Raw genomic sequence first — 25,212 nt, 5'->3', positions numbered from 1 at the left:
GCTTGTAGTAGACCATAGAATGTGCTAAAATTGTAGATGCAAATCTTTCATAATATTTAAAAGACTAGATGTCAAAATCTTAGTACTTGTCTAAATTAATGGAGTTTTTAAAATATGTTTAATTCATATTTGACACCAAGTCAAAGTTTACTATCAAATTCTTGGTACTTGTCTAAACTAATGGAGTTTTTTAAAATATGTTTAATTCATATTTGACACCAAGTCAAGGTTTACCATTTTTACTATTTATAAAAGTATCTAAAGCATTATCAATTTTTGTTGAAATTGATGTTAGGTGGCAAATTTAAAGGTTGGTCGGCAAGCCTTTCAAACATAATGGAGACATGTGATCTCCAAGTTTGTAAGACTAGTGTGTATTCATGCAAATAGTATTGGCACAACTTAGTGTTAAAAGTAAAATAGCTTGACCAAGATTATATACGAGTCACCAAACAAAAGTATCCTTAACAAAATAAAATCTAGACGTTTGAACTCTATCACAAATAAGGAAGGAATTTTTAGATCTCACAACCACGCGGCTTTAAAGGCATCATGTATTAATTAGTGAGCACATCATTATGGTTCTATGGCCTCTTCCACTTGGGGCCTATATAAAGGGCCTCTACATGTGAGTTATTCTAGTCATGTGTTCTTCGATGCTCACGCTTGCTTAGAATCTTATATAAGTACATTACTTATTGAGTGAAAAGTGCAACAACTCTTCTATATTAGTTTTACCGTATTGTATTTAAGTTTCGTTACTATTCTTTTTCATAGTTTTCATGATTTAATTGGCGCTAACTACGTTCCAAATCTAGCATTAATGATTTATACAATTGCAAACATGCACACCCTGTGGCTCTCCCAATCCCCCTTGGGCTGTCACCCGAAGCTCGCCACACTTTCAACCGAGAGAGGTGAGGGAGTTGTACTTATAAGTAGTAGGAATCCACTACCTAAAAAACATTGAACACAAGGATGCGCCAAGAGACCGTAACTGAGGATGCACTTTGGGAGGGGCTAGCCGAGAGAGAGAGAGAGAGAGAGAGAGAGAGGGGGGGGCGGGGGGAGTGGGGAGAGAGGGAGTGTGTCACATATGTGTCAAGAAAGAAGGAGGTGGTGTATCTCCGAGGATAAGTTGGATAAAAACGCTAGATTGTGTATCGAAACCAACCGCATGAGATAATATGGAGCTTATATTTGGAGGTCCTAATTGCGAGTTGGGTCACGTTGTTTAATCGGTCGTGGGCGGAAGACGAGCCGTCGCGGCTTCAATGCAATCCTGACAGTCCAATCGGACGGCCGGGATGCAGCTTCCCCTGCACGGCCCCAATAGATACGGCCTTGTTTCCCACGGAGGGCCGAGATTGCATCTGCTTACGGACGGCGGAGATGCGCATGTCGTGGATGATGGGGGTGAACGGTGGGGATGGGAGCACTAGAATGTAATAATAACCTTGAGGTCTGACGAGATGCGGGAAAAGGCTGCCTGTCGGGGCTGCCAAAATTGGCTACTGGGCTAGTGTCGAGAAAATTAATGCGTAGAAAGTAAGGAAAAAGGATTTTTTAGAACAAGGGAAATTATAGTTTAAATAAAGCGGGTATTTTCCTACGCAGTGATAGGCTCAGGAGATCAGTCATAGGTCGATAGGCGCTCTCTGAGTGACCTGAGTCTGAGTCCTCTCTCTCTCTCTCTCTCTCTCTCTCTCTCTCAGATCAGGTATCAAGCCTCACGAGTCACGACTCACAAGAGCTAGACATATACTAATACAACGTAAGCTCTCTCTCTCTCTCTCTGTGTCTCTCTGTGCTTCCTTACAGAGATGGTGCACCAGAATTGCTAAATTTAGTCCCCAATTTATCCACGATGTTCTTATCCAGTAACAGCTGTACCCCAGATCAACACCTTCCATGGGATCTCTGCCCATCCGGCAGCTCAGCTAAATTAGCAGAAACTCTGCTAAATGAATCCCATATGGACGTCGGCAGTCTGCATCAGTACTGCAATAACTACAACACAGCCCTGCTGTATCCAAATAGCAGCTACGGCCAGAATATAATCAGCCGACCGCCCTTTTTAGGGTTATCTCAGGGAGGTAATGGCGGTGAAGCAGCTGGCCTGCAGCAGCTTCTAATCAACATGGACCTCATTCCAGGGCTTGAAGATGGAGACGAAGAGGCGAACATATCCATGAAAGCCAAGGCTGTTCTAGAGACAGAAAACTCGGCCTCATGCAGCAACGATTCGCTCTTTGCGACACAGTTAAACAATATTGAGCAACTAGCCATAGACAATATCTTCCCGTTGCAGGATCGTGTCAGCAACATAGGAGGAGATCATTCTAGTGTTATGAATCTGTCCGAAAGCTCGTGCATGACCCTAGACAGTGGCTTCTCTGCATCTGGGTATCAGAGCAATAGTGCTAGCCAGTTCCATGTCAAGGACTATGCTACATCTAGTGATAAACATCAGACAGAGAAGCCCGATAAAGACCAACTCTCCGCAAATAGATCATGCGGTAAATCCACAAAATCAGGGCAGAAAAAGAAGAGCATTACCAAGGGCCAATGGACAGCCGAGGAGGACAGGTAGCCACTCTAACCAACCAAATCATGTTCAGATAAGGTTTCCATTGATGCTAATGATGATTAATCTACCTTAACAACAAATTATTTGTTTGATGTTATTAATGGCAAAAACTTTAATGATTAATACCAATTTGTTAACGATATGCTTTTGCAATTAATCTACCTTTTGTTATCATTGGTATTGTACTTTTTCTAACGAGTACCATCGGATTTAACCTAACTTATACCTTTGCTAACTACGTTCTGTACTATAAATGATCAGACGCTTGAAAGAACTTGTGGAGCTTTACGGGCGCGATCGCAAATGGTCTCTCATTGCTCAGCAGCTTGATGGCAGAATCGGGAAGCAATGCAGAGAACGTTGGCAAAACCACCTTCGACCTGATATCAAGGTTGGGTCTCAAACCTTTTGGATACATGATCTCCCTCCGCTTCAAATAGCTTGATATAACTAACCTTCTCTATAAAATCTTCATCCATGTTACAAAATTTGCAAAATACCAATGATCACAGTATGCACCTTCTTGGCTAATTACGTGTTTACTGATCCATCATTACAATTATAAATATTGCTTCATTTTGCCAAGATATACTAAGATTGTTAATGTCCAATGATCACAGTATATACGCACCTTCTTGGCTAATTACGTGTTTACTGATCCATCATTACAATTATAAATATTGCTTCATTTTGCCAAGATATACTAAGATTGTTAATGTCCAAGCTCTTTCCTACATCGCTAATCATGTTGCCACACCTAGGATGATTATTGTCTCAAACCACTTCCAATCGATAAGTGCATAAGTCGATCGTATGTTGTAGTTTGAGAATGGCATTAGAGCATTAGCACTACGACCTCTTATATACTTGAGGACAAACTTGATACAAAACGAGCTAGTTTGCTGCCACCCACTTGCTAAAACCATGTAATTCCTTTTGCGCCAGCTCTTTCATATAGATTCCAAGTAAACCCCAACTAGGTAACAAATGATAATTCAGAAAGATGGATGATTGCTACAGACTACCTTGACTGGCACGACAATGCAATATATGTACAAAAGGGATGCCCAAGGAATGGTCACTGGCCTCTTTGTTAGCATTGCTCGCCATGGCATCTGTTATTACAATGAACATTGAAAAAGTGATTCTTCTTTGGAAACCCCTAGTTGACTTCAGTTAAGTAGTGATTCTTCTTTGGAAACCCCTAGTTAGCTTTAGTTAAGTGGCCCACTTTTAGACTCACATTAAGAGTTGATTTAGTTAAGCGTAAGTTCACTTTTCCACCTAAATTTTCTCAATAGCATATTGATATAGCCCTTGCTTTTTGGAATTAAAGTAGTACGAGGAGCTCTTCCGGGAAACAAATCAACAATGTTCTAGTGTATGCTAGTTTGTTGAGAATTGTAGTCTCTTACTAGCCATCAATAGTGCCTAATGGTTCACACACACACACACACACACACACACACACACACACAATGGTAAGAAAGAACTTCATTGAGACATGCATGAAAGAATTAACATTTCATAATTGAACTTGTCATTTAGAAGTGTTTGATCTATGTCTATTTGATTCTTCTTATAGTTTCATAAAATAATTATGTTTTATTTCATGTTGATTAAGCTCAATCTTGTTAGCACCTTTTGCATGGACTTGCCAATACATCTATTGCAAAAGGAAACAACTTTGAACATGCAAGCATTGTGAATGCTCTGATTTGTTCAAAAACTATTTAATTCAATATTCCTTGTAGGTTTGTGACATGGCATTGTCTCCCTCTATTAATAAACAAATAGAAAATCATTTGTATCCCCCTTAATTTATGTAATGTCTTACATGTAGATGAGACCTCCAAATATTTTAAAATAAGGCATTGCTTGCAAGCTTATAATAGCATTGTTTATTCTATTTAGATCTATCTCATCAATACAATATATCGTAAGGTTCTCATAATTCTTGAATGAGACATTAACCCACCAATTGTTCAAAAAAATCAATATTTCATTAGATCCATGCTCAATACAATAAGCTTTTTTGCTCAATTGCAAACATATTTAATATTCAAGGTCACAATACTTGGTCATGATACTCTATGTTTATCATAGCTTTGATTATATTTGTCCTTATAATTGCACATTATTAGCACAATATATGTAGCATGCCAACATGTTGGAATATTGGCTTTAGCATTTTCTAAGAAAAATTGAGCAAATGCTCCCAATAAAAGGTCGAAGGATGATAGAAGGGCAAGAATGACATTTCTGCATTAGTCATTTTGTGATACCCATGTTCTAGGTTTCATAATTCTTGAATCTAGAGACCATTGTATCAACAACCAAATCTTCCTATAGGTATATGACTATACAAATATTATAGTGCTTTTGTTCTACAAGATAGGCAAAATGCCCGAGCTAGGTGTCTTGTCCAAGAATATAAGGCTTTAGTCACATAGTAGGTTCACTAATGGAGCTATCAAAACAAGTAATCCTAGATATGAATAGGATATTAGATCCTTCTCTTCCAAGTGCTATGTCTAGAGAGGAGATAATTCTTTTTCTAGCTTTCCTTAACTTTGAGAGAGAATATAATATTGCCAGTTTGAAGCCCCTCTACTTCCTAAGATCCATAGCCTTCTATTTCTACTATTGCTAAGATATTTAGATATGTGATAATATATTCTCTTTAGCCCTTGTAGTTCTCTTTGTCCTCTTTTTGTCATCCTTTAGCCCTTGAAATTATCTTAGGTTACAAATTTTTTCCCTCCCCATCATTTCATGCTCCTTGAGTTATTCGCCTACAAAATAAATTATCTACCTATATTTTTTCTTACTAATTATACATGGGTATTTGGTCTTTATATGAGTAGGGAGATAGGAGGTTTGTAGGCTTCACAGAAGAACCACATACTTCTAAGCAATGATGGGTCACCACATCTATGATTTTGTGCTATCGCATTTTGTTTGTTTTAGAATCAACTCTTAAGGTAAAAGATTGTAACTCCAATTGATGGGTTTGCAGCCTCCATGCCTTGTAAAGCATTATGTCATTCAGTTAAGGACATTATCATATCTCTTGGAAATCGGAATTACTCTAATGCTCTCAAATAGAATCTATGACCATGTACGGTCACTTCTTGGCCTTTTAGTTAGTGAGCGAATTAGCTTTACAACTTTCTCCTCGGGCTTTAAAGTTTATAGTCTAGCTTTTTATTTCTCAATTTTGATAGTATCACAAGCTATACAGTGCCAAGTCTTCCTCTTGCTATCGGGTATACAAGTGTGATAATAGATCAAATATGCATGATAGATTCTCCACCATATATTTTTATTCTTCTATGATAGTTTGAGTGATGAGATGCAAAAAACTAGAACCAAGAAATGTAATTTTGGGAAAAGGGAAGACATGTTATGGTACATTCGTAGATTGTGCAATCAATCTTTCACAAGGATAAGTGATCATGACAAAAAGTAGAGGGGTTAAGAAACAAACTTGCTTGATCTTGATCAAAGAGTAAAAGATAAATAGGACAAGTCACTTACAAGAACATTTCTAGGGCGTATTAGGAGAACAAAGTGCTTACCATACAATTGAAATTTCAACCAAATCCCATGTGGTACATTTGTAGATTGTGCAATCAATCTTTCACAAGGATAAGTGATCATGACAATAAGTAGAGGGGTTAAGAAACACACTTGCTTGATCTTGATCAAAGAGTGAAAGATAAAGAGGACAAGTCACTTACAAGAACATTTCTAGGGGGTATTAGGATAACAAAGTGTTTACCATACAAATGAAATTGCTACCCAATCCCATGTGATGCATGCTTGAAAGGATTAAGTTCCACCTATTTTTTCATAAGCTTTATCAAAGTCCATGCAGAATGTTTCCTATACTCTAACCTCACTCACATACTAAGCATTCCCTCTATTTGAGAAACTTGGGCTTTAGAGTGACACATATACCAAACAATCCTTACATCCTATAGAGCACCAAAGAAGCCCATCCCTTTGTATGAGGATCTTGATTCCCACTAATGGCAAATTGAAATCCTTGACTACAAAGCATGCATACCATTGAAGAATAACATGAGCTTGGTATCCTTGAAGAAGTGGTTATTGGCTAAAGGTTTGCCCATTAAAAAATGTTATATACCCCTACAAACCTAAATACCTTTGTTGAGTCAACGGAGATAATGTGCGATTGGAGCAATGTCAATCAATTCTCTTTGCTTCAATGAGATTAGATTTCATGGCCTCCTTGTGAAGGAACATATCTCTTGTAAGTTCTTGCTCAATGACATCAATGTCAATAGAATGACAAGCAATATATTGTCAATAATTGAGTCCCATATAGTCACTAGATGTTGGGATGTTCTCATTCCCCTTGTGCATTCCCCCTTTGCTTAGGGGACCTCTTGGAGAAAGAAGGCAACATATTGCATGCAACCTTGATCCCACCTACATGGTGCTTAGAAAAGGACCATCATCTTATGTAGAATCCTTAATGGCATCAAAGAGAGGGAACGCAACTTCAAAGGGTGACACAAGTTGATTCCTCTCCACCTTCCTTTGGCTCTATTATTTTCATTGTTCGCCCATATAGAGTGATGCATGAAACTCCATCTAGAACATGTGAGGTGCTATTCAATCTTGCTAGTTGTAGATATTTATTAATGGATTCTCGAACAATCTATGTATCCTAATCTAGAAACCAACAAATCAAAATTGATATCCATTCCATAAATCTAGAGATAGAAGATATTAGACAATGTAGTAAGCATGATGTATAGTTGGTTTGCCTTTTTTGCATGTTGGTTATTAGCACATAGAAAATAATCATCCGGTAGAACTTCATGAAGGTTAGAATTTATCAAGGTTTGTACTTTTGCATTCTCTTAGAGCTTTCTATTGAGGTGTTACAATTTGATATAAATTGTTTCATTCTAAACATGATGGAAATGAATGTTTTATAAGCAACTATCCTAAATATAAAAACATGTACCAAATTTTTATCTAGTCCTTGTTCTTACTAGACCATAAATGCTTCAAAATTATAGCTCGCATAACATTCCAAATATTGTGGCTCTCTTCATCCATCGAGCCTTTGGCTAGCATCCCTATAGTTCAAGAATATATGTTTGACAAATTATTCTTATGTCACATAGGTAGCATAATTTGCATTGATCCTTTTGAATTTAAAAAATCTATCTTTAGTTGGAAACTTTTTGCTCACAATTCTCCATAATAATAGGGTTAGTTGTTTACTAAGGTATTTCCTTACAAGCCTTAAATATTCTCTTCAACTAAGTGCTCTTTGAGGTTTAATGTGAATAAAGCTTCTTCCAATCCTCTATGATTTTAGCCAAGGTCTTTAGTGGTTTTTGAAAGTTTGATCTTCCTTTCACCTTCAAAGTTTGTATGCCCTTATGACTCAATATGCACTTTCTCAATATGCACTTTTAAAGCCCCTATTACCTTAGCGAGTGACCGGTCCTCTCTCTTCTTTTTTAGAGTTGACACCACCCAATCATTTTCATTCTAAGGTTGGATTTATGGATTATGACCCACAGTATCTCTATGACCTCTCTCTTACTATTATCACATATGTTTAGCCACTTCACCATACCTTTCTCTATTGGTTTCTTTGCCATTTTGGGATTGTTGGTTATTAATGAGTACTTATTAGTGTGCACCATGATAAAGCTCCATAGACTTTGTAGCAATATGACCTCTACCATCCTAGTTTTGGGTTCCTTCCACTTGAGCTCCTTTAAAACATCTCTCCATAGTTTCTGTTTAAGCTATTCATATTAGTGATGAGTCCCTCAATTATGATCTTGTAGTCCAAGGCTAGGATTTTATGTTCCCATGTAAGCATAGATCATTGTCCTCTCAAAATGCATGCTAAGATGATTCCATGTTCGAACTATAATGGCGCATAGAGTGTTCCCTCTATGTGCATTCATAGTCTAAAGCTAATTTTGCAAGCTTTATCAACCAACGTTTGAATACCCAACCCACTACCCTCTTTAGTAATATGACCACCATGAACATAATTGTAAGGGATAGAATTCTATCTTAAAATATCAATTTACCCCCAAAATTAAGTGGAATTCTTGAAAATCTAGTTTATTGTACACTAACTTGGATAAACTCATTTGGAATTTAAGTAAATTGGAGATCTCCAATCTAAGGAGAGTCCCTATGTAGCAAAATACATATCCAATCTTTAGTACCTCACAACCTAGCTAGGGTAGTCATTTAGGGGCATCATCCAAAGCTCTAATTTTCTTATTAATAACTGCACCCAAAACCCTTGTACTGATCATAGACCTCCAAAAATCTCTCTAGACTTTCCATTTATCCATCACTATATTAGAATTTTCATTAGAGAAGAGTTGAGTGCTCATTTGACTCCCATCTAGAAGGGGAACCCATGAATCAACTTGGTATCTTGATGACTTTCAAAAGTAGATCCATAATAGGGATGTAAGAGGAAAAAATTATTGTACGGTCCTTTGTGGAGCAAATGAATGGAAGATTTTCCATGAACATCCACTTTTGCAGCCACATTAGAGAGAAGAATTTTACCATAGTGAAAATACCATTGCCTAATCCTAACTTATGCATATTTCTATGAGAAAATACCAATGTACTCTATCATAGGCTTTATCAAAGTCCATCTTTATAAGGATAAATTTTGGTCTTCTCTACATTGTGTAATCCATAGCTACCATTAGATTAAGAATGGCATCATGGGTATTCTGTCTATGAACAATACCACGCGGAGCCTTATACAACACTTTGGCCAATTTCACTCTAAGAATGATAGCTTTAGCATTAATGTTACTTTAACATAGTTAAAATGAACAACTAACCTAGCTTGATTCTTATGATGGATTTGGGGAGGGTCTCTGAACTTCATTTACAAGCCTTCGTAGCTACCCTCTTTTGATACATGCATTAGTGAAGGCACATATATCTTTCTTAAAGCCATTCCATAATGTGATGCATACTTTGACTAAGATACTGTATAGTCTAGGGGATTTATTATTTTTTATGTTTTGGACAATACAAAGAAGCTCATGAACTGAAGATGATGTTGCCAATAAAATTTCCACCTCTAGCTCTACCGTCTCCTCTATAGGTGCTAGAAAGTCATTGGCATAAGGATCACAATCATTTTCATTGGGTAGAGGAGATCCTACAGTATTGGCCTCCATATCCTCAATTAGAATAATAATTTCATTGCTCTATCTATTTTGAAGAGATCTAAACTAGGGCATTGTTTTCCAATAGGCTAGTCATCTTAATGTATGTGACTATGGAATCTTCTTCCATTGCAATGTGAAGTAGCAATAGTATATCATCTACAACGTATAGCCTCAACAATGAGAGTTTTCTTTAATAAAGAGCATTGTGGGAGCCTTCCCTCAACCGCCAAGACCCACGGACCACTTATTGTTCAAGCCTTCCAAGCTGAGCACTAATGGCTACATCTCACATAGCCGACGTACCATCCATATCTACGGGTGTAGTGAGCTTACCTCCATGACGATCCAGTTACCTCCTCTGCCACGCACTTCGGTAGCTCCACGATTCAAGTGCAAGCTTCAAGCAAGCTCCATCCTCAAGCTCCACGCTCCAAGCTCCATCACCGCGAGCAAGAGAAGAGAAGAGAAGAGAGGAGAAGATGGAGAGCTTCTCCTCCGCGGTCCCTCACCCTCACACTATCACACTCCCTCTCTCAAGTACAAGCTCAGGCAAGCAAGAACAAGAAGAAGATACAAAACCCTAAATCCCTTTTTGGGCGGTCATCCCCTTATCCCCTTTTTTACATGGCCGGCCGTGGCCTAGGCCCTTTTTCCCATTGTCCTTCTATCTTTCTAGCTTCATTTCCACCGCCCGTCTACATTTACAAATTGCACGCATGAGAGCCCGATGCTCCTTAAATTAAATCACGATGCGCTTGCGCTATTTTACAAAAGTATTGACTTGCGTTTTTCCTTGTGCGCCTTTGTCTTCCGTTTTACTTTTCCTTGGCCTTTTTCTTATGCTTTAGCTTTTCCAAAATTTTCACCTTGTTCGTCTGACGGTTAACATTACCCCCCTCCTAGACGAATGCCAGTCCCATGGCACTCACCGTCATAGGTAGCAGGCTTTAGCATGCACCGAAGACATGGGTGGAAGGGACATCGGTGGTTGTCGTAGAGGAGTGTTGGTGGTGGTGTGGAGGAAGGTCGTTGGGGGCACGTTGGTGGCCCAGGTGGCTGATGGTAGGGTTGTTGGAGTTGGTGGTAGGGTTGTTCTTTGTTGGGGATTGTACTGATGGCCAACACAAGTGTTGGTTTGTTGGGGATTCTGCACATGACGATTCTTGGCGGGCTTGCAGGATGATAACGGATAAGAATTCAGAGTTGGGTGTCGACAAAGAGCAAATGACACTTTTATTGGATTCTTCAATACTTGCAATTAAAAACCTCTCATAGGTGGTCTCTCCCTAGGGGTAGTGCTAGTCTTCTCTATCGTGCACAAGACATAGTTCAAATAGTTTGGGAGACAGGTCAAACTCTAAGCAAGCGGAGAGTATTGTCCTACACTTGAGGACCCAAACTGTATATATATTTTGGTGCAGATATTATGTGAGTGCTTGTGCATACTTAGATATTACGTAGTTAGAAGACCGTGGGCTGGTTTCTCGTAACAATGTGTGGATGAAGTAAAGTTATCCATGTTGAGAAGAGTACATGTGAAGGTGTATGAGACATCCTTTGCATTGTGACTGCACGATGTAGCATAATTAAATACAGGGACGCCGCACTTTTGGTAGATGGGAGCTATTGGACTTGCTCGATGAGGACGGTATACTTTTCATGGCCAATTGTGCGGTGCTTACCACAATTGATTGCAATGGTATTAAGGCAGGGTACAAGAGGGAATCGTGTGAATGGGTCAGGGTGAGAGGTCTAACCATAGGCGAGACAAGCTCCCTAGGTATGTCCTACCCTTGATGTGCCCTGAACAATTGTGGGTGATGCGAAAGGGCTAGGGGACTAGGGACGGAGCCAGCCGACCAAGGTCACTGGACATACCTAATTTGAGGACCCCTAGGTGTTGTGTTGTGATCATGGGTGCTTCGTATCTTTTCATTCTTTTGTTTTCTTTTTTGTTTCTTTTTTTGTGCTTTTTTCTTTCTTTCTTTCTTTCTCTTCTCTTTTCTCCTTTTTTTCTCTCTCTCTTTTTTTTTTTGGCTTGCCTGAGTACAACCATTGCAATATGTTGAGGCTATTAGTCTTTCAATGGGTTGGGAAATGTCAAGCTTCGAAGGCTCAGGAAATGGATATTACAGTGATGATTGTGCCCTGGCCTTGTTGTTAGAGAAGCAGTTGTTGAGATGGGGAGATACACTTGAGATATTGCAAACCTCTTTGCGACACGTGATGTCAGTACAATTGAGGTAACAACTGCAGTGAGCCAACTATAGAGCTTGACCCAAAAAGAGAGCATAGCCCATGACTATGCTTTGGGCCATGCGATGTGGGCGGTCGGCAAGGGTGATTTTCACTTTCGGCAGCGTAGCTTTGTCGCGGCTCTTTGTGGGGTCAATGGTCTTGCGGTGATCGGGCATTGAACACTTTCTCACAAAGATCTGTATCATTCTGCATCCACTTGTCACTTCATGAGAGTATATGCACGGTATGTGTTGCCACTATAATAAACCAGTGCAACGCAAGGAGACATCACTTATCTGAATTTCATGGTGTTGACTTGGATACTTATCACCTGCGCTTGATTAGCTTTTTCTTTTGCTAAAGACGCGAAATATATTAAACGTAAATATGAAAAGTTTGTACAATGGGGGAACATGTAAACAGTTAACCTATTTAAAGACAAAAATTCATGGCCAGGTAGCATTTGATAAGCCTTTTATACAACATGGGGCTACTCTATTTGTATGAGGCGGGGCGAGTCTGGATGGTCGGGCGATTGAGGCTGTACTAGTGAGGGGCTCCTGTGAGGCTGGTCGGGGAAGATGTCGGCTAGGACCTGGATGGTTTAGTCCCTGGCCACAACTGTTTCCAAGATGCTTTTAAACAATGCATCAAATTCTTGCTTGTCTCGAGCTGCCCTCTCCTCTTTCGAGCACCTGGTGCCTGAGCATTTGGTGGGAGCCTGCACGGTTGGTGTTGCCATACCCCATGTGATCCCTTGAGCCCTCGTCCTCTTGGCTTGTGGGATTTTTGTCCTCCATCTTGGGTAGTATCGTTTAGGGCCTCTTTTCGGCACGTACCTCTTTAGAGTAGGCATGTAGCGTTTTGTTGGGGGTGCTTGTGCTGCGTGCTCCCTTCAACGGAGAATAGCGTCCTTGCAAGCCAACTGCATTGGGTGCTCCATGTCGGCTACCATAGGGGGACCTACAATATGCGAACCGAGGATTAGGCCTTGAGGCAGGATAAAACTGTTTGCATGGAAAGGATTATATAGTGGGTTATCAAGTGCGCATGACGAGAAGGGGAGAGGTGAGGCATGCAGTGTTTGTTGTAGAGGGATGGCCCCCCATGATGATGTTCATTTTGCCTCCAGCCATTAGCAGATCTTGGCTTATGCTAAGTTGCGTGGACTGGTTGTCATGGAATGGGGCAGGGCTCATCCTTGGAAGGATAGACCGAAAAGGGAGAAAGGTGTATAGAAAGGGACAATACCCTATCTACACCCTCAGAGATGTTGGTCAGGGCTTCCTATGGTGGTAATGAAAGTTGCATACCCTCCATCTAGAGGCGGGAATGGTCACATATATTCTAAATGTGTGGTGAGAGGAGGACCTGAGGAGCTTAGCCTGTTGAACCCACTCTTCTCCCTGCACTTGACTATCATTGCTTATGTGTGTTGATATTGTCTATACAGGCTCAAAAAATTCATTGTTTATTTATGTACATATTTACGAATCCATGTCACTTCACGAGAATAAAAGCCAATTGTAGAACTCCGGATTGTATTGGAGTGTGGCACACGTATCTAGTACTCGTGGTAACTTACTCAATACCGATAGATATTTTGCAACATCGAGTAGCATGGAACCTTGTCCGAGTCTACTGGCAACATGTAACTCCTCCTCAGTGAGAACCTTATCAGACAGAGAGTTCTCTTGGCTAGTTTCAGCTATGTCCTTACCCCGAATGGCAGTGAGTACTCGAAAGGAAGTTGGTGCCACATAGGTTGGGTCTCTTTGAGACCACCATTTGGCTTATTGCTCCTCTGAGACTCTCATTATCTGGGCTCCTAGTTTGGCCATTGCAACGCGGTTTTCACACCAACGTTGTTCAAATTGACTTCGACCCTCTGATTGTCGCTTTAGTTGCTCTATCTCTAAGAGATTTGGTTGGTAGAGCACATCATTGAATGTTACAATTAAGCATAGTTTATCGGCTTCCTCGTAAGAGATGAGTCGCATGCGTTCATACAATAGCCTGTTATAGTGCTCGTCAAGATGTTCTTACTCTTCCGAAGATAAGGGAAATGGCAAGTATTCTTCAAGCTGCTCTTTAGGGAATGCACCCATGTCTGCTAGGACATAGACATGTGAGAACACTTTGAGCTTAGCATCCAACTCGGTTAAGCATTCTGCCACACTTCTATGTTCAACGAGGGTTTGCTCGGTTGCTATCTCATGCAAGGTTCTAGGAGTTTGCCTAGGCTTTAGCATAGCTGGGGGCTCAGGCCTAGATGAGCGAGATTGGTCAACGCTAGGATTTCTTATGCTCTTGGGGTTTCCATGTTTCTCCTTAGGCTTTGTTATTGCGTCATGGTTCTCCTTGGATGTGACTGGTATAGATTTGTCACCTTGTTGTGACAGCGTTGTATCCACTCTTGATTGGTCAATGCAAGTTCTGTTGTCGGTGGATTGAGTGTTGCAAGCAACCGTTGATGGTAACGACTGCTTTAGTTTTTCAGAGCACACGGATGTATCTGAGGTTTCACCGCTATTAGGAGAGGCATTAATGGGGTCATTGGTGGATGGACTCGATGCTTTATTCCTCAGCTCTCCAGCACTCTTGGTGTCAATGTTCTTGGGGTCCACAACCACCTGTAACTGCTGTTGTTTTCATTGTTTTCTCCTCTTTTTCTTAGTCAGTGAAGGCGCATCTCTCAACGACTCAGGACCCTGGACTAGGTCAACCGTTGATGTGCTTGGTTGGGCCTCAGCATTCCCTTTCTCTAGTGTGTCCTTATGGGACGTAGCCGTGGCCTGCTGAATAGCCTCGCTAGGTTGTGAGGGTACAACTGCCTCCCTTTTTGAAGAGTCTAGCTCTTCCATTCTATTTAACTCCTCCGACCTAGATTTTAGGCGCTTTGGAAGTACTAGTGTTTTCAATGAACTTGGTTGTGACACCTCCTTCACAGGTAAACTACTAAGGACACGTTCCGCAAGGGGCATTGTCACGGCCAAGGGCTGTGACTGCTGTGATCCCTGATTGGAAGTAGTAGCAGCTAGTTCAGCGGACTTGCTACTTTTGGTGGATTGCGGTGTTAAGTCCTTAGATCGATTGGAAGTGGTCGTGTCCTTTGTTGCCCTTAGAGCATTCACTTGCATAGATCGAGTATCAGTTGAGCTAGCCACGGTGGATTGCATAGGCATATCCTTAGGTTGAGAGCTAAGGGTGGTGTTGTGTCCTGCCTCTTGGACATTTGGAAGCTTTGATGTAGGTAGAGACTGGGATTGAGTAGCCGCACTTGACGACTGTTGTGCTTCCTGTGTCCGTTTAGGGGAAGAGGGTGTAGGAGACTTGGGACTCCTAAGTGGCTTTGACATTGGCTGGAAGATTTGCTCATGGCTGTTAGATGATTTTGCTATTTGCTTTGTTGAGCATTTAACCTTGCCATGAGCAATGTTGTGCCTATGATACCTGCTATCCTCTTGGGGAGTCAAAGGCTCCTTGGGCACTAGCGGTTTTTGCGTATCTTCAACAATTACGTCTGATATCTGCTTGTCAAGCACGCTAGGCTGAGGATCTATCCTCCAACTAGTCCCATTTGGTTTCTTGATTTCGACCATGAGGGGCCCGGTCACTCCACTGTTGTTGACTCAAGACTTGTTTTTTCGTTTAGATCTCCTCCTATGCTTCTTTGCTCTTGATATGATCTGGCCTTCTGTTAACAAGGGAGGTTTAGGAAACGAAAAAAGACCTTGTCTTATGGATTCAGCAAGGGGTTTTGGCACCCAAATCCATCGGTTACCTGCGTAATACCCTTGAGCACGTAGCAATGCTTTGGATATCCCTCGTGGCGTTGTGCTGACCCTCCATCGATGCCTTCATCTATAAGGCTTGGGCTTCTTCTGGGATCTTCTACGATATTTGTACGTCCAAAGCCTGTCCTTGGCATTGCCTCTTGACCTTCTTGTTTCAGGCATGGCCTCACTCACTAGTTCTCGTTGTTCGATCTGTGGTTGTATCAACTCTTCCAACAAGTCCTTGCTCTCGTTAGCAGGCTTGACTGTTATGTCAACACCTTCCTTACCTTTCCCTCGAGGTTCGATGAGGTCACCCTTGCTGAAGATTGTGACTATCCTCACACCCGGTAGTGTTAGGTGTATCCTCTGTGCTACAGAGTCGGCCTCACACTTGGTCGCCCTTTTGAAGGGTCTTCCTAGGAGGGTTTCCTTCCCGTAATTAGCACTATTTGGAGAAACATGAAATAGGATAGACAAGCTTTCATTTTCGATTGTCGCAAGGATTTTGTACTTCCCTATTAGTGCTTGTGGGTATCCCCCGTAAGGGCTAAGAGTTGCATTAGTCGGTGTGAGCTCTGGTTGGCCTAGTAGGGTCCATGATTCATAGGTTAAGATATTAAAATCAGCTCCTTCATCATTCAGAGCATCGATAGTATGCTCTCTTTTCGTGGTGAGTTTGACCCTAAGATAAGCAGGTGGTACTATGCCTTCGTCTTCCGGATCTTGGCTTGTAAATTTAAGCCTTTTGACAAATGCCCTTGAGTTTCCAACTGCACGACCAGATGTGGATTCTCCACTAATGTCTTGGATCGTCAATCCAGTGCTATTCAAGGAGCATCTATCGTCAGGACTGTCATATCTAGTCATTCTCGCTGTTGTAGCTTGATGGTGTTGCTTTTCGCTTTGACTAGATGCAATCCGAATGCAACATGTATGTGTTTTTACAGTGTGGCCTTTTTGCCTTGTTGGCTAGATTAGCCCATTGATGTTCTAGAGTCTCTATTTCTCTTTGTTCAGGTAGGGGCTTTTGGTTGCTTTTTTGCAAGTGAGAATCCATGCTCGTGTGGAGCTCTTACTACGCTAGGGTCCAATTTGGAGGACCTGTCAAGACACACATTTTCTCTCCAACCCACTTGGGGGAGGTGCGGATGGGACAAAGCCCCCTCTACGGGGGTCGAGGGGGGGGGGGGGGGGGAAGGGCACGATAAACGCCATGCACAATTTGGAGGATCGTTTATAGACAAATTTTGAAGTACTTGCTCTAAATTTCAGCCCAATGATGGATCTGTGATGTGCCTTTAGCTCTAGGTAGCCTTTGGGGTCAATCTCGGGATTTAGATGCGTCAAAATTTGTGTTCTAGATGCCTGTCCGATTTTGACAGTTTTCTGTCCAATTCTCAGATATCTGATTTTCAGGAGTCCGATTATCAGAATCAGACATCCAATTTTGGGTTGGTCTGATTGGCCCAGTGGTCTAATTTTGGCCACGTCTAATTTTTGGAATCGGATGTCCGATGTTGACAGGCATCCAATTCTGAGCTCGTCCGATTCCTTGCATCCGATTTTCACGTATCCAATTCTGAAGTCCAATTTTCAGTGTGTCCGATTTTTAGGGTCCGAATGTCGGATTTTCAAAATTGGACGGTTGAGTGTCCTATCATACAGGCAAAGATGGTCCAATTCTGGGATTGGTCCGATTCTGGGAATCGGATCAGAAAAGTGATCCGATTTTCAGAGTCAAACGGTCCGACTCCAAAAGTCGAGCAGTCCTATTCTGGGACTCAGACGAATTGGTCCGACGATGCGGATGACGGCGGCGGGTTGCACGCGATGCCTCAAGGTCAACGCTTACTCCACGAAATCGTCCCGTGCCTTCCAAATAGGTGCAAAAAAATAGAAGGAACTGCCAGGCATACCTGGAATCAATGTGGCGTTCGAATCGATCAGCACGTCAACGATGTCCCCGTAGGTCTCTCTCTCTCACTCTCTCCCTGGCTCTTAAGCTCACTCTCTTCTTAGAAGGCAGGATGTCAAATGTGGTCTTTCTTGGTTCCCTGGGCCTCTTATTGCCCCATCCCAGCCTACTGTAGCCTCAGAAATTAATCCCTCATACTCTTCCAGTCATAATCTGAATCTATGCCCCTATTTTCCTGTTTCCAGCAGCAGTAGAACCCTTCTGTTTTCCTTCTTTTTCTTTGTTTTTTCCTACCCTAAATGCATACAAATCACAAAGCAATCACCTATACTACTTCAACATGCTTTTCCAAATCCAAAAAATCAAAAATCTACCTTTAAGAAGATCAAATACCTCTTCAAACTCCCTCGCTTCCTACCTACCTACCTCAAGCACCGGTTCGGGGAAAACTCTACTTTAATGCTCGATTCGAAGTGCGCAAGCACTCAAGGATTGAATCCATTGGTCCCGACAACCCGAACCAAAATGTGGGAGCTTTCGCTCAACCACCAAGACCCACGAACCGCTTATTGTTCAAGCATTCCAAGCTAAGCACTAATGACTACCTCTCACATAGCCGACACGCCATTCATATCTATGGGTGTAATGAGCTTACCTCCATGCCGATCGAGTTACCTCCTCTCCGGTGCACTCCAGTAGCTCCACGATTCAAGTGCAAGCTTCAAGCAAGATCCATCCTCAAGCTCCACGCTCCAAGCTCCATCACTGCGAGCAAGACAAGAGAAGAGAAGAGAGGAGAAGAAGAGAGGAGAAGATGGAGAGCTTCTCCTCCCCGGTCCCTCACACTCACTCCCTCACATTGTCACACTCCCTCTCTCAAGCACAAGCTCAAGCAAGCAAGAACAAGAAGAAGAAGAAGAGGAGAGCCACTTTTGGCCACACACAAGAATGAGCTTCTCATTCACTTTTCAACTTTATATACAAAACCCTAAATCCCTTTTTGGGTGGTTATCCCCTTATCCCCTTTTTTACATGGCCGGTCATGGCCTAGGCTGTTTTTTCCATTGTCCTTCTATCTTCCTAAGCTTCCTTTCCACTGCCCATCTACATTTACAAATTGCACAGGTGAGAGCCCCGGCGCTCCTTAAATTAAATCACGATGCGCTTGTGCTCTTTTACAAAAGTATTGACTTGCGGTTTTCCTTGGCCTTTTTCTTCTGCTTTAGCTTTTCCAGATTTTTCGCCTCGTTCGTCTGACGGTTAACAAGCATGATGTCTATCACATTGCTTGGCATCTCTCATGATAGCCTTGGGCTCTTCTTCAAGCTTGTGTATCAGGTTTGCAATCAATTGGCCCATTCCTTTTAGTAAATTACAAGTGTTTAGAAAACTTGTAATCTTTTAAAAAGAAAGTGTTAAGAATAAAGGAAGGGGGCCCTTATTGGTAGCCCAGTGGACAAAAATTTCTCATGTTATAAGGAAATGGTTTGCATTGCATTACATATACATGGTATTAGAAAAACAAATCATGGATGTATTGCACTTGATTGTTACAATCATTGACCCTCATTGAGAGCGAAAATAGTTCCATGTTGTAGGATAATATGTTTGTTCCCTTTGGGGCATGATTTAGTAAGGATCATATTATCTCATGGGATGCTCAATAGAAAAACAGAGGACTATGTTTTGCTTGTGCTTCATGTTGAAATGGTGCATCTTGGGGATAATCCCCAAGGTGTAGTAGTGGGGTTGCATCAATCAACTAGAGGGTGCTCCCTTTGTATGTGATACGAGATACTAGTCACTAAAGGAATTTTGCAATGATATGTGTGACATCCACTAAATCATGGATGTGAACCAATTCTCCCAATCTTTCCCTTTTCATTGAGATCAATGTATTGCATGCATGTGATTGGTCCAACTCACACATGGTCACATTTTAGTACTTAATTAGGATTGTAGATGCTTGAGAAATAAGAAGCTTTATCCTCTCCCAAAGTCTTCCTCTTCTCATTGAAAGAATAGGGCTATTGATTGACCATATATCCATCTCCACACCACAAAATATGATGGTGGCCACAATCAAACATCATTCCTCCTCACTCCATGTTAAATATGGCATAAGGTGATCCCTGATAAAGGGCAATGTCCCTCCTTTTCCATGGCCTACTGTAGCCAAAAGCCTCAAGAGAAATTAGGAATTAAAACACCATTCATATCTTCATTTGCTAACTTTACCTCTTGAAAAGAAAGGATATCTCACTTCCTTCTCATTATTAGTCACTCACATGTCTCTTTTTGCTACTAGCGTAAAGGTCTCTTACTTCATGCTATGTTATGGAGCGTTTTGGTTGTATTGAACATAGTAAGGTTCTAAATAAGGCTCAAATAAGTCTTCATTCTCATTTGTATGGGGGGTGAAAACATTTCAAGTGTCTAGTGGGAGCCTAACCCAATTCTTGAGGAAAACATTACCTTTATGCTTTGAGCCCTTTCCTTTGCCAAGGCATTGGTGCTCCCCTTCTACGTGGCTTTACCCTTACATTCCTTGGCATATTGTCTTATCTAGAGACACAAGTAGTAGGCATGTGGGAATAGATTGAACTCAACTTCAATGACTATTTTGATATTGTGAGGGTCAAATACTTGGAGGCACTCTAGAATCTCCTAATTCCCACATTCCCAAAGGATGCATGACTTCTTTTCAACTTTGAGCAAACCATTTTCCAATGATGGGACATAGACTACTCTCCATAACACTTTTGTCAACACCCTAACTTCACAATTAAGCGAATTTGGGAGTCTCAAGAAGGTAATACAAACTTAGGAGTCATGTTGTAAGGTATGTGCTAGACTAAAGTATGGTGATTAAGTTAAACCATACATAAAATTTCCCTTAAATTTGATTAAGCATAGCACGACCATGACAGGCTTGAATAGACCATCGTGAAAAATATTCTTCTACTAAACTCTTACTTGCAAGATGGAAGAATACACCACATGGAATAGAGTCTATATACCTCCTTCTAATCCTCTAGAGTGAAAATGCAACACATGTTCTAAATATCTTTGACTATTCTCTACTCTAGCCTTCTTCTTATGCTCACTAATTCTCTTTATGTTCTCTTAATTGCAACTCCTTTTCCACTTGTTCCATGCCAAGATCATACGTTGGTTATTAAAACATGTGGTTTTTTGCAGCCTATATCCAATAGTTACACAGCCTGAAAGAATTGTCCCCCAAACTATAAAAGGATAGAACGCTACACAAAACATATAGTCAAATGAAAAAAATCCAAGGTGGTGTAACTAAAACGCAAACAAGTTAGTGTTCAAAATAGGTGATTTCAATAGTAGTATGGATAATCTAGGTTGGATAATCAATGGTAGCAATCTAGGATAGGCTTGATCAATATCAAAAGATAGTAAATGTCAACTTGCTAGAGAAGAAATCAACACCACAAGACCTAACACAAATGCTTGATATCATGTTAAAGATGGAGGCGAAAGTGTGAAATTTGTTGTAATAGATTGCACAAACACAAGAGAGAAGAGAAACACTACAAAGAAAAAAGAACACTACAAAACAACTCAAAAAGAGTATGCTTGAGAAATAGCATCCATATACTAGGAGAAGAGATAGTATAGAGCAACAATGAGTCATTGGCAATATAGACATTGACACTAGCTCCCTCTCTCCAATAGGACTTGCATGTGGAGGTGTATGCCCAATTGACTGGAGGAGGAAGCATAAGTTCTATAAAGAGGCCCAAAACATGAACTAGTTGACCAAGAATTTGGGGCCATATAAATAGTGTTAGCCATCTTAGAAATAGCCAGTCGGCCAAAAATATGCACCCAAAAAATAGGAAAACCACATCACTCTTTGATAAAATGTACCTAGTCCACTAGAATATGCATAGAATCACTTGTGAACCAACCATATCTCCTAACACCTCTATTAATGAATCGAAACCTTTTTTGCAAAATAATCGATTTCAACTACAAAACATCTTATAATAGACTGAGACTTTCCCTTGCATATTTTGAGCTAAGATAGAGCCTTCTATACATCATTTGATGATAAGGAAACCACTTTTATATTATTTCATAGCTAAATAGCCCTTGTATATGAATTTTGTAGAATATTGAGAAACCCCTTATTGAGCTCACATACTATCTTACATATGTTTTAGTTGAAATCACCCTCCAACGGTCCTTTCTTGAGACATAAGTCTTTGTGAGCATGTTGAAAATCAATCCAGGGGCTCTTCTTGTCACAAAGCACACCTTGATCATCCTTTTAGATAACCATGTAATCTCAATTATAGCTAACCTTATGCCCAAGGAATGCAACCATAAAAAATATGAGCAAGTTTCTTTGGCCCTCCCAATTACTCAAAGTGAAATGTAGAGTGCTTTATAGCACAAATAGAGGACCTCAAGTTTGCTAAACCTCATAATGATAAACCTACTTGCAAGTAAATTTGCATCTCAAAATGCATATGTAAAACATCCAGACAAATAGTGCTTTTGAGTCACCACAATCGTTTTGCGCTCTAACCCATTCTAACCAAGATAACTCATTATATTAATTTGGAAGTATACAATTTTACTAAACTTACACATCCATAGTTTTGTAAAGAATGTAGTCTTTTTTGCATGCTTGATCCATAGTTTTGTAAAGAATGTAGTCTTTTTTGCTTGATGTAAACCATAGTCATTTTAAGATGGAATTTTTGTGGCATCAAGGGACTTCAGTATGGACACGTCTCCAAAAGGTCTCTTTAGAATAAGTCTCTCATATAAGAAATGCATCTCAACAATTATACCATAATAGTAACTTTGTCAAATCTTAATCATTGAACATATCTTGAGAGGTATCTCAACACAATCTCCATTACAACTTTCTAACCTTAGTCACATCACTCAATTGTAGGCTTCCATAGAGCTTGACCTTTCCAACTACTTTAACATGCTGTTTTTGGAGGCCGTTTGTGATTTAAGCTATCACCTTGTTCATAATGTAGCTAACTGGTTCACTTAAGAGAGACACAGAGTGTGTGCGCGCGCGCGCTCTAATTGAATACGTTGTTTGCAGAGAGAAGGCTGGAGTGTGCAGGAAGAGGAGCTGCTGATCAGCCTGCATCGAGAGCTGGGTAGCAAATGGGCCGCGATTGCCAAGCGCATCCCCGGAAGGACGGAAAACAACATCAAGAACGTGTGGAACGCTACCAAGCGTCGGAAGGACACGCGTCGCAAGGCCAGGAGGTCGGCGACTAATATGGACGGCTCGGATGCACCGCAGGAGTCGTCGAGGGCCTGCCTCAGGGACTACATTCTGCAGATCGAGGCCCAGAAAACACAGCCGAAGGCGGGTATAAACAGATCGAAAGCCGGCTCGAATTATAATGCAAGCAGTAATCATAATAATCATCATCATAAGAAGGGGTCAAGGGTGACGGCCAATGAGGACGCTGCTGCTGCAGCTTTTGGCCTGAGTAGTAAAATGTCGGAAATTGGTAATTTTGCGTGGGGTGGCGGCGCCCACCACCAGACCGGATACCAGAGGCTTGGGTGTAAACCCCTGCTTACGTTCGGGCCCGAGCCGGGAGGTTTGACGGGAGCCTCCAGCTTGGCAGGTGGGGCCGCCAACTTGGCAACCCTTGATCACCTCCAGAGCTTCTCTAGCCTGCATGGAAGCGCCGACAGCTGCCAGTTAGTCCATACAGATGTGGTGCAGCTCCCCAGCTGCCACGTCGACTCGTCCAGTGAGCCTCCGCTTAAGAACTGGCTTACTTCGAAAGAGTCGACGTGGCTCCCGCCACCTCAGCAGTACTATCACGGCAGGCCATTGGACGAGGCCGCTAGCTTGGCTACCAGAGGTCCGTGCCAGCTCAGCTTCTCAGGGTTGATCCAGGACATCGTGGCAGGCGACCCAGCTGGCGACAACCTTACACGGTGGATAGAGTCTCTCGAGGAGATCACACAAGAGGCTCACCACCACCACGCCATCGACATTACCTACAACAATGATGACAACGATGGCGTCAACAACAATAGCAACAACTCTTCGACGCAGTCCCCAGCTAGCCCCAAAGAGGTCGATCTTTTTGAGATGTTCAATCCTTAGTCTTGAGGCATCTTACCATCAAAATGTCAATGTTACCATGCATAAAGAGGAACTGTCCCATCTTCGATATGGGCAACCATAATTAGAAATTTTGTTACTCCCCCTTTCCATACTCTAGTTGTTATCTCATGGGGGAGGAATAACGTTATTATTGCTATCATAACAAGTTTTAGCTTCTCCACCTTGTCAAGAAAATGCATTCATGAATTGATATTTTGCATACATGATGGTCATTAATGGGGGATTCTTTTCCAAACCTCTCTCGATCTAGGAGGAGTGAATTATTTGACTTTCTAGGAGGAGTGAATTATTTGACTTTCTCTAGCTTGCAAAAATGTATGTTGGTTTTACAATTTGAGAGAGTAGCTAAATAGATATGGAGGTTTTAAATCATATGAAGCTAACATATCTTCCATAAACTATTCACTAAGAAAACTTTAATTCCACATTTAAGAAGACGTCTTTCATAAATATCATTAGGATGTTTGGAGATCTTTTGGAGGGCCTTGTAAGAAATTCACAGAAAGGCTATTTTCTCTCTCTAGAAAAACTAATGAAAAGAGAAAAGTGAAAAAGTGAAAAATAAAAAATTGATTTTCTTACATTAAATGTGTTGTAAGAAAACACTCTCAAAACACATCACATTTAAATGTAAGAAGATTGTTGTGGGCACATTTAATGTAAGAAAACATTCTCAAAACACTCTCAAAAAGAGTAAAATGAGAAAACTGAGAAATTAAAAAATGAGAAAGGGTTTTCTTTACATTGAATGTGATGTTAAAAAACCATTAAATAAGAAATTTAAAAATCCTTCTACCAAAAGAAAGCGTTTTGAGAACAATGGTTTTGGGATAGTTCTTTAGAAGGTTACACCTTTGATGAACTATACCACATGTTTGGATAAACTCTTTAACAAAATTCACTCTAAACTAGTACCAAAACTCCATGTCCTACTCTTCACAACATATGTTACTTCTTTCTAAGCATTATGATATACATGGAATCCCTCATTCCATGTCTCATTACAACAGTGATAGGTGAATCAATATCTCAATCAACATCTAGTATCTAATAGCCAATAATTCAACATCATAAGACAAAAGCTAAGGATCTTCCTACAAATTTACTAATCAACTAGTTTGGCTAGCCTAATGACAGTCATGTTGAGCAGTTGGCCAACTCAAACTATCTCTCAATCTAAATCTAAGGGTTTAGAATGATCCATTCTTATGCTTGTGGACAAGTCTAATTGTTTTGATTAACTTAAGGATTGATGGTACTCGAAGTCAATGTAACGTGCTTGTTGAATTTCCTCTTGACGGTACGATTTGGTAGTCCATGAA

General features: G+C 40.9%; 1 protein-coding gene across 2 annotated transcripts; it reads left to right on the top strand.

The window, feature by feature from the left end:
* The first annotated feature begins 1,694 nt into the window (after positions 1-1,694).
* On the top strand, positions 1,695-24,082 carry LOC148012305 (uncharacterized). 2 transcript variants are annotated; one of them, XM_087669032.1, is made up of 4 exons: positions 1,695-1,774; positions 1,899-2,589; positions 2,852-2,981; positions 22,838-24,082. In XM_087669032.1, exons 2-4 carry the CDS (start codon positions 1,976-1,978, stop codon positions 23,867-23,869), a joined length of 1,776 nt encoding a protein of 591 aa, XP_087525158.1. In that variant the 5' UTR covers positions 1,695-1,774; positions 1,899-1,975; the 3' UTR covers positions 23,870-24,082. The 2 variants fall into 2 exon arrangements, with proteins under 2 accessions (XP_087525158.1, XP_087525157.1); XM_087669031.1 differs by having other exon boundaries at positions 1,710-2,589.
* The last annotated feature ends 1,130 nt before the right edge of the window (positions 24,083-25,212 follow it).

The sequence above is a fragment of the Lygodium microphyllum genome, chromosome 27, assembly GCF_053477565.2.
Source record: "Lygodium microphyllum isolate KBCC chromosome 27, Lygodium_microphyllum_v1.1.10, whole genome shotgun sequence".
Classification (NCBI taxonomy): domain Eukaryota; kingdom Viridiplantae; phylum Streptophyta; class Polypodiopsida; order Schizaeales; family Lygodiaceae; genus Lygodium; species Lygodium microphyllum.
The sequence above is the reverse complement of the archived record's forward strand: the minus strand, read 5'-3'. Positions and strand labels throughout refer to the sequence as shown.

Excerpts from the sequence above, each read along its gene's own strand:
- LOC148012305 (XM_087669031.1), top strand. The coding sequence starts at position 1,868 with ATGTTCTTATCCAGTAACAGCTGTACCCCAGATCAACACCTTCCATGG. Across the intron at positions 2,590-2,851 it reads TGGACAGCCGAGGAGGACAG|ACGCTTGAAAGAACTTGTGG; the intron begins GTAGCCACTCTA and ends ATAAATGATCAG. Across the intron at positions 2,982-22,837 it reads ACCTTCGACCTGATATCAAG|AGAGAAGGCTGGAGTGTGCA; the intron begins GTTGGGTCTCAA and ends CGTTGTTTGCAG.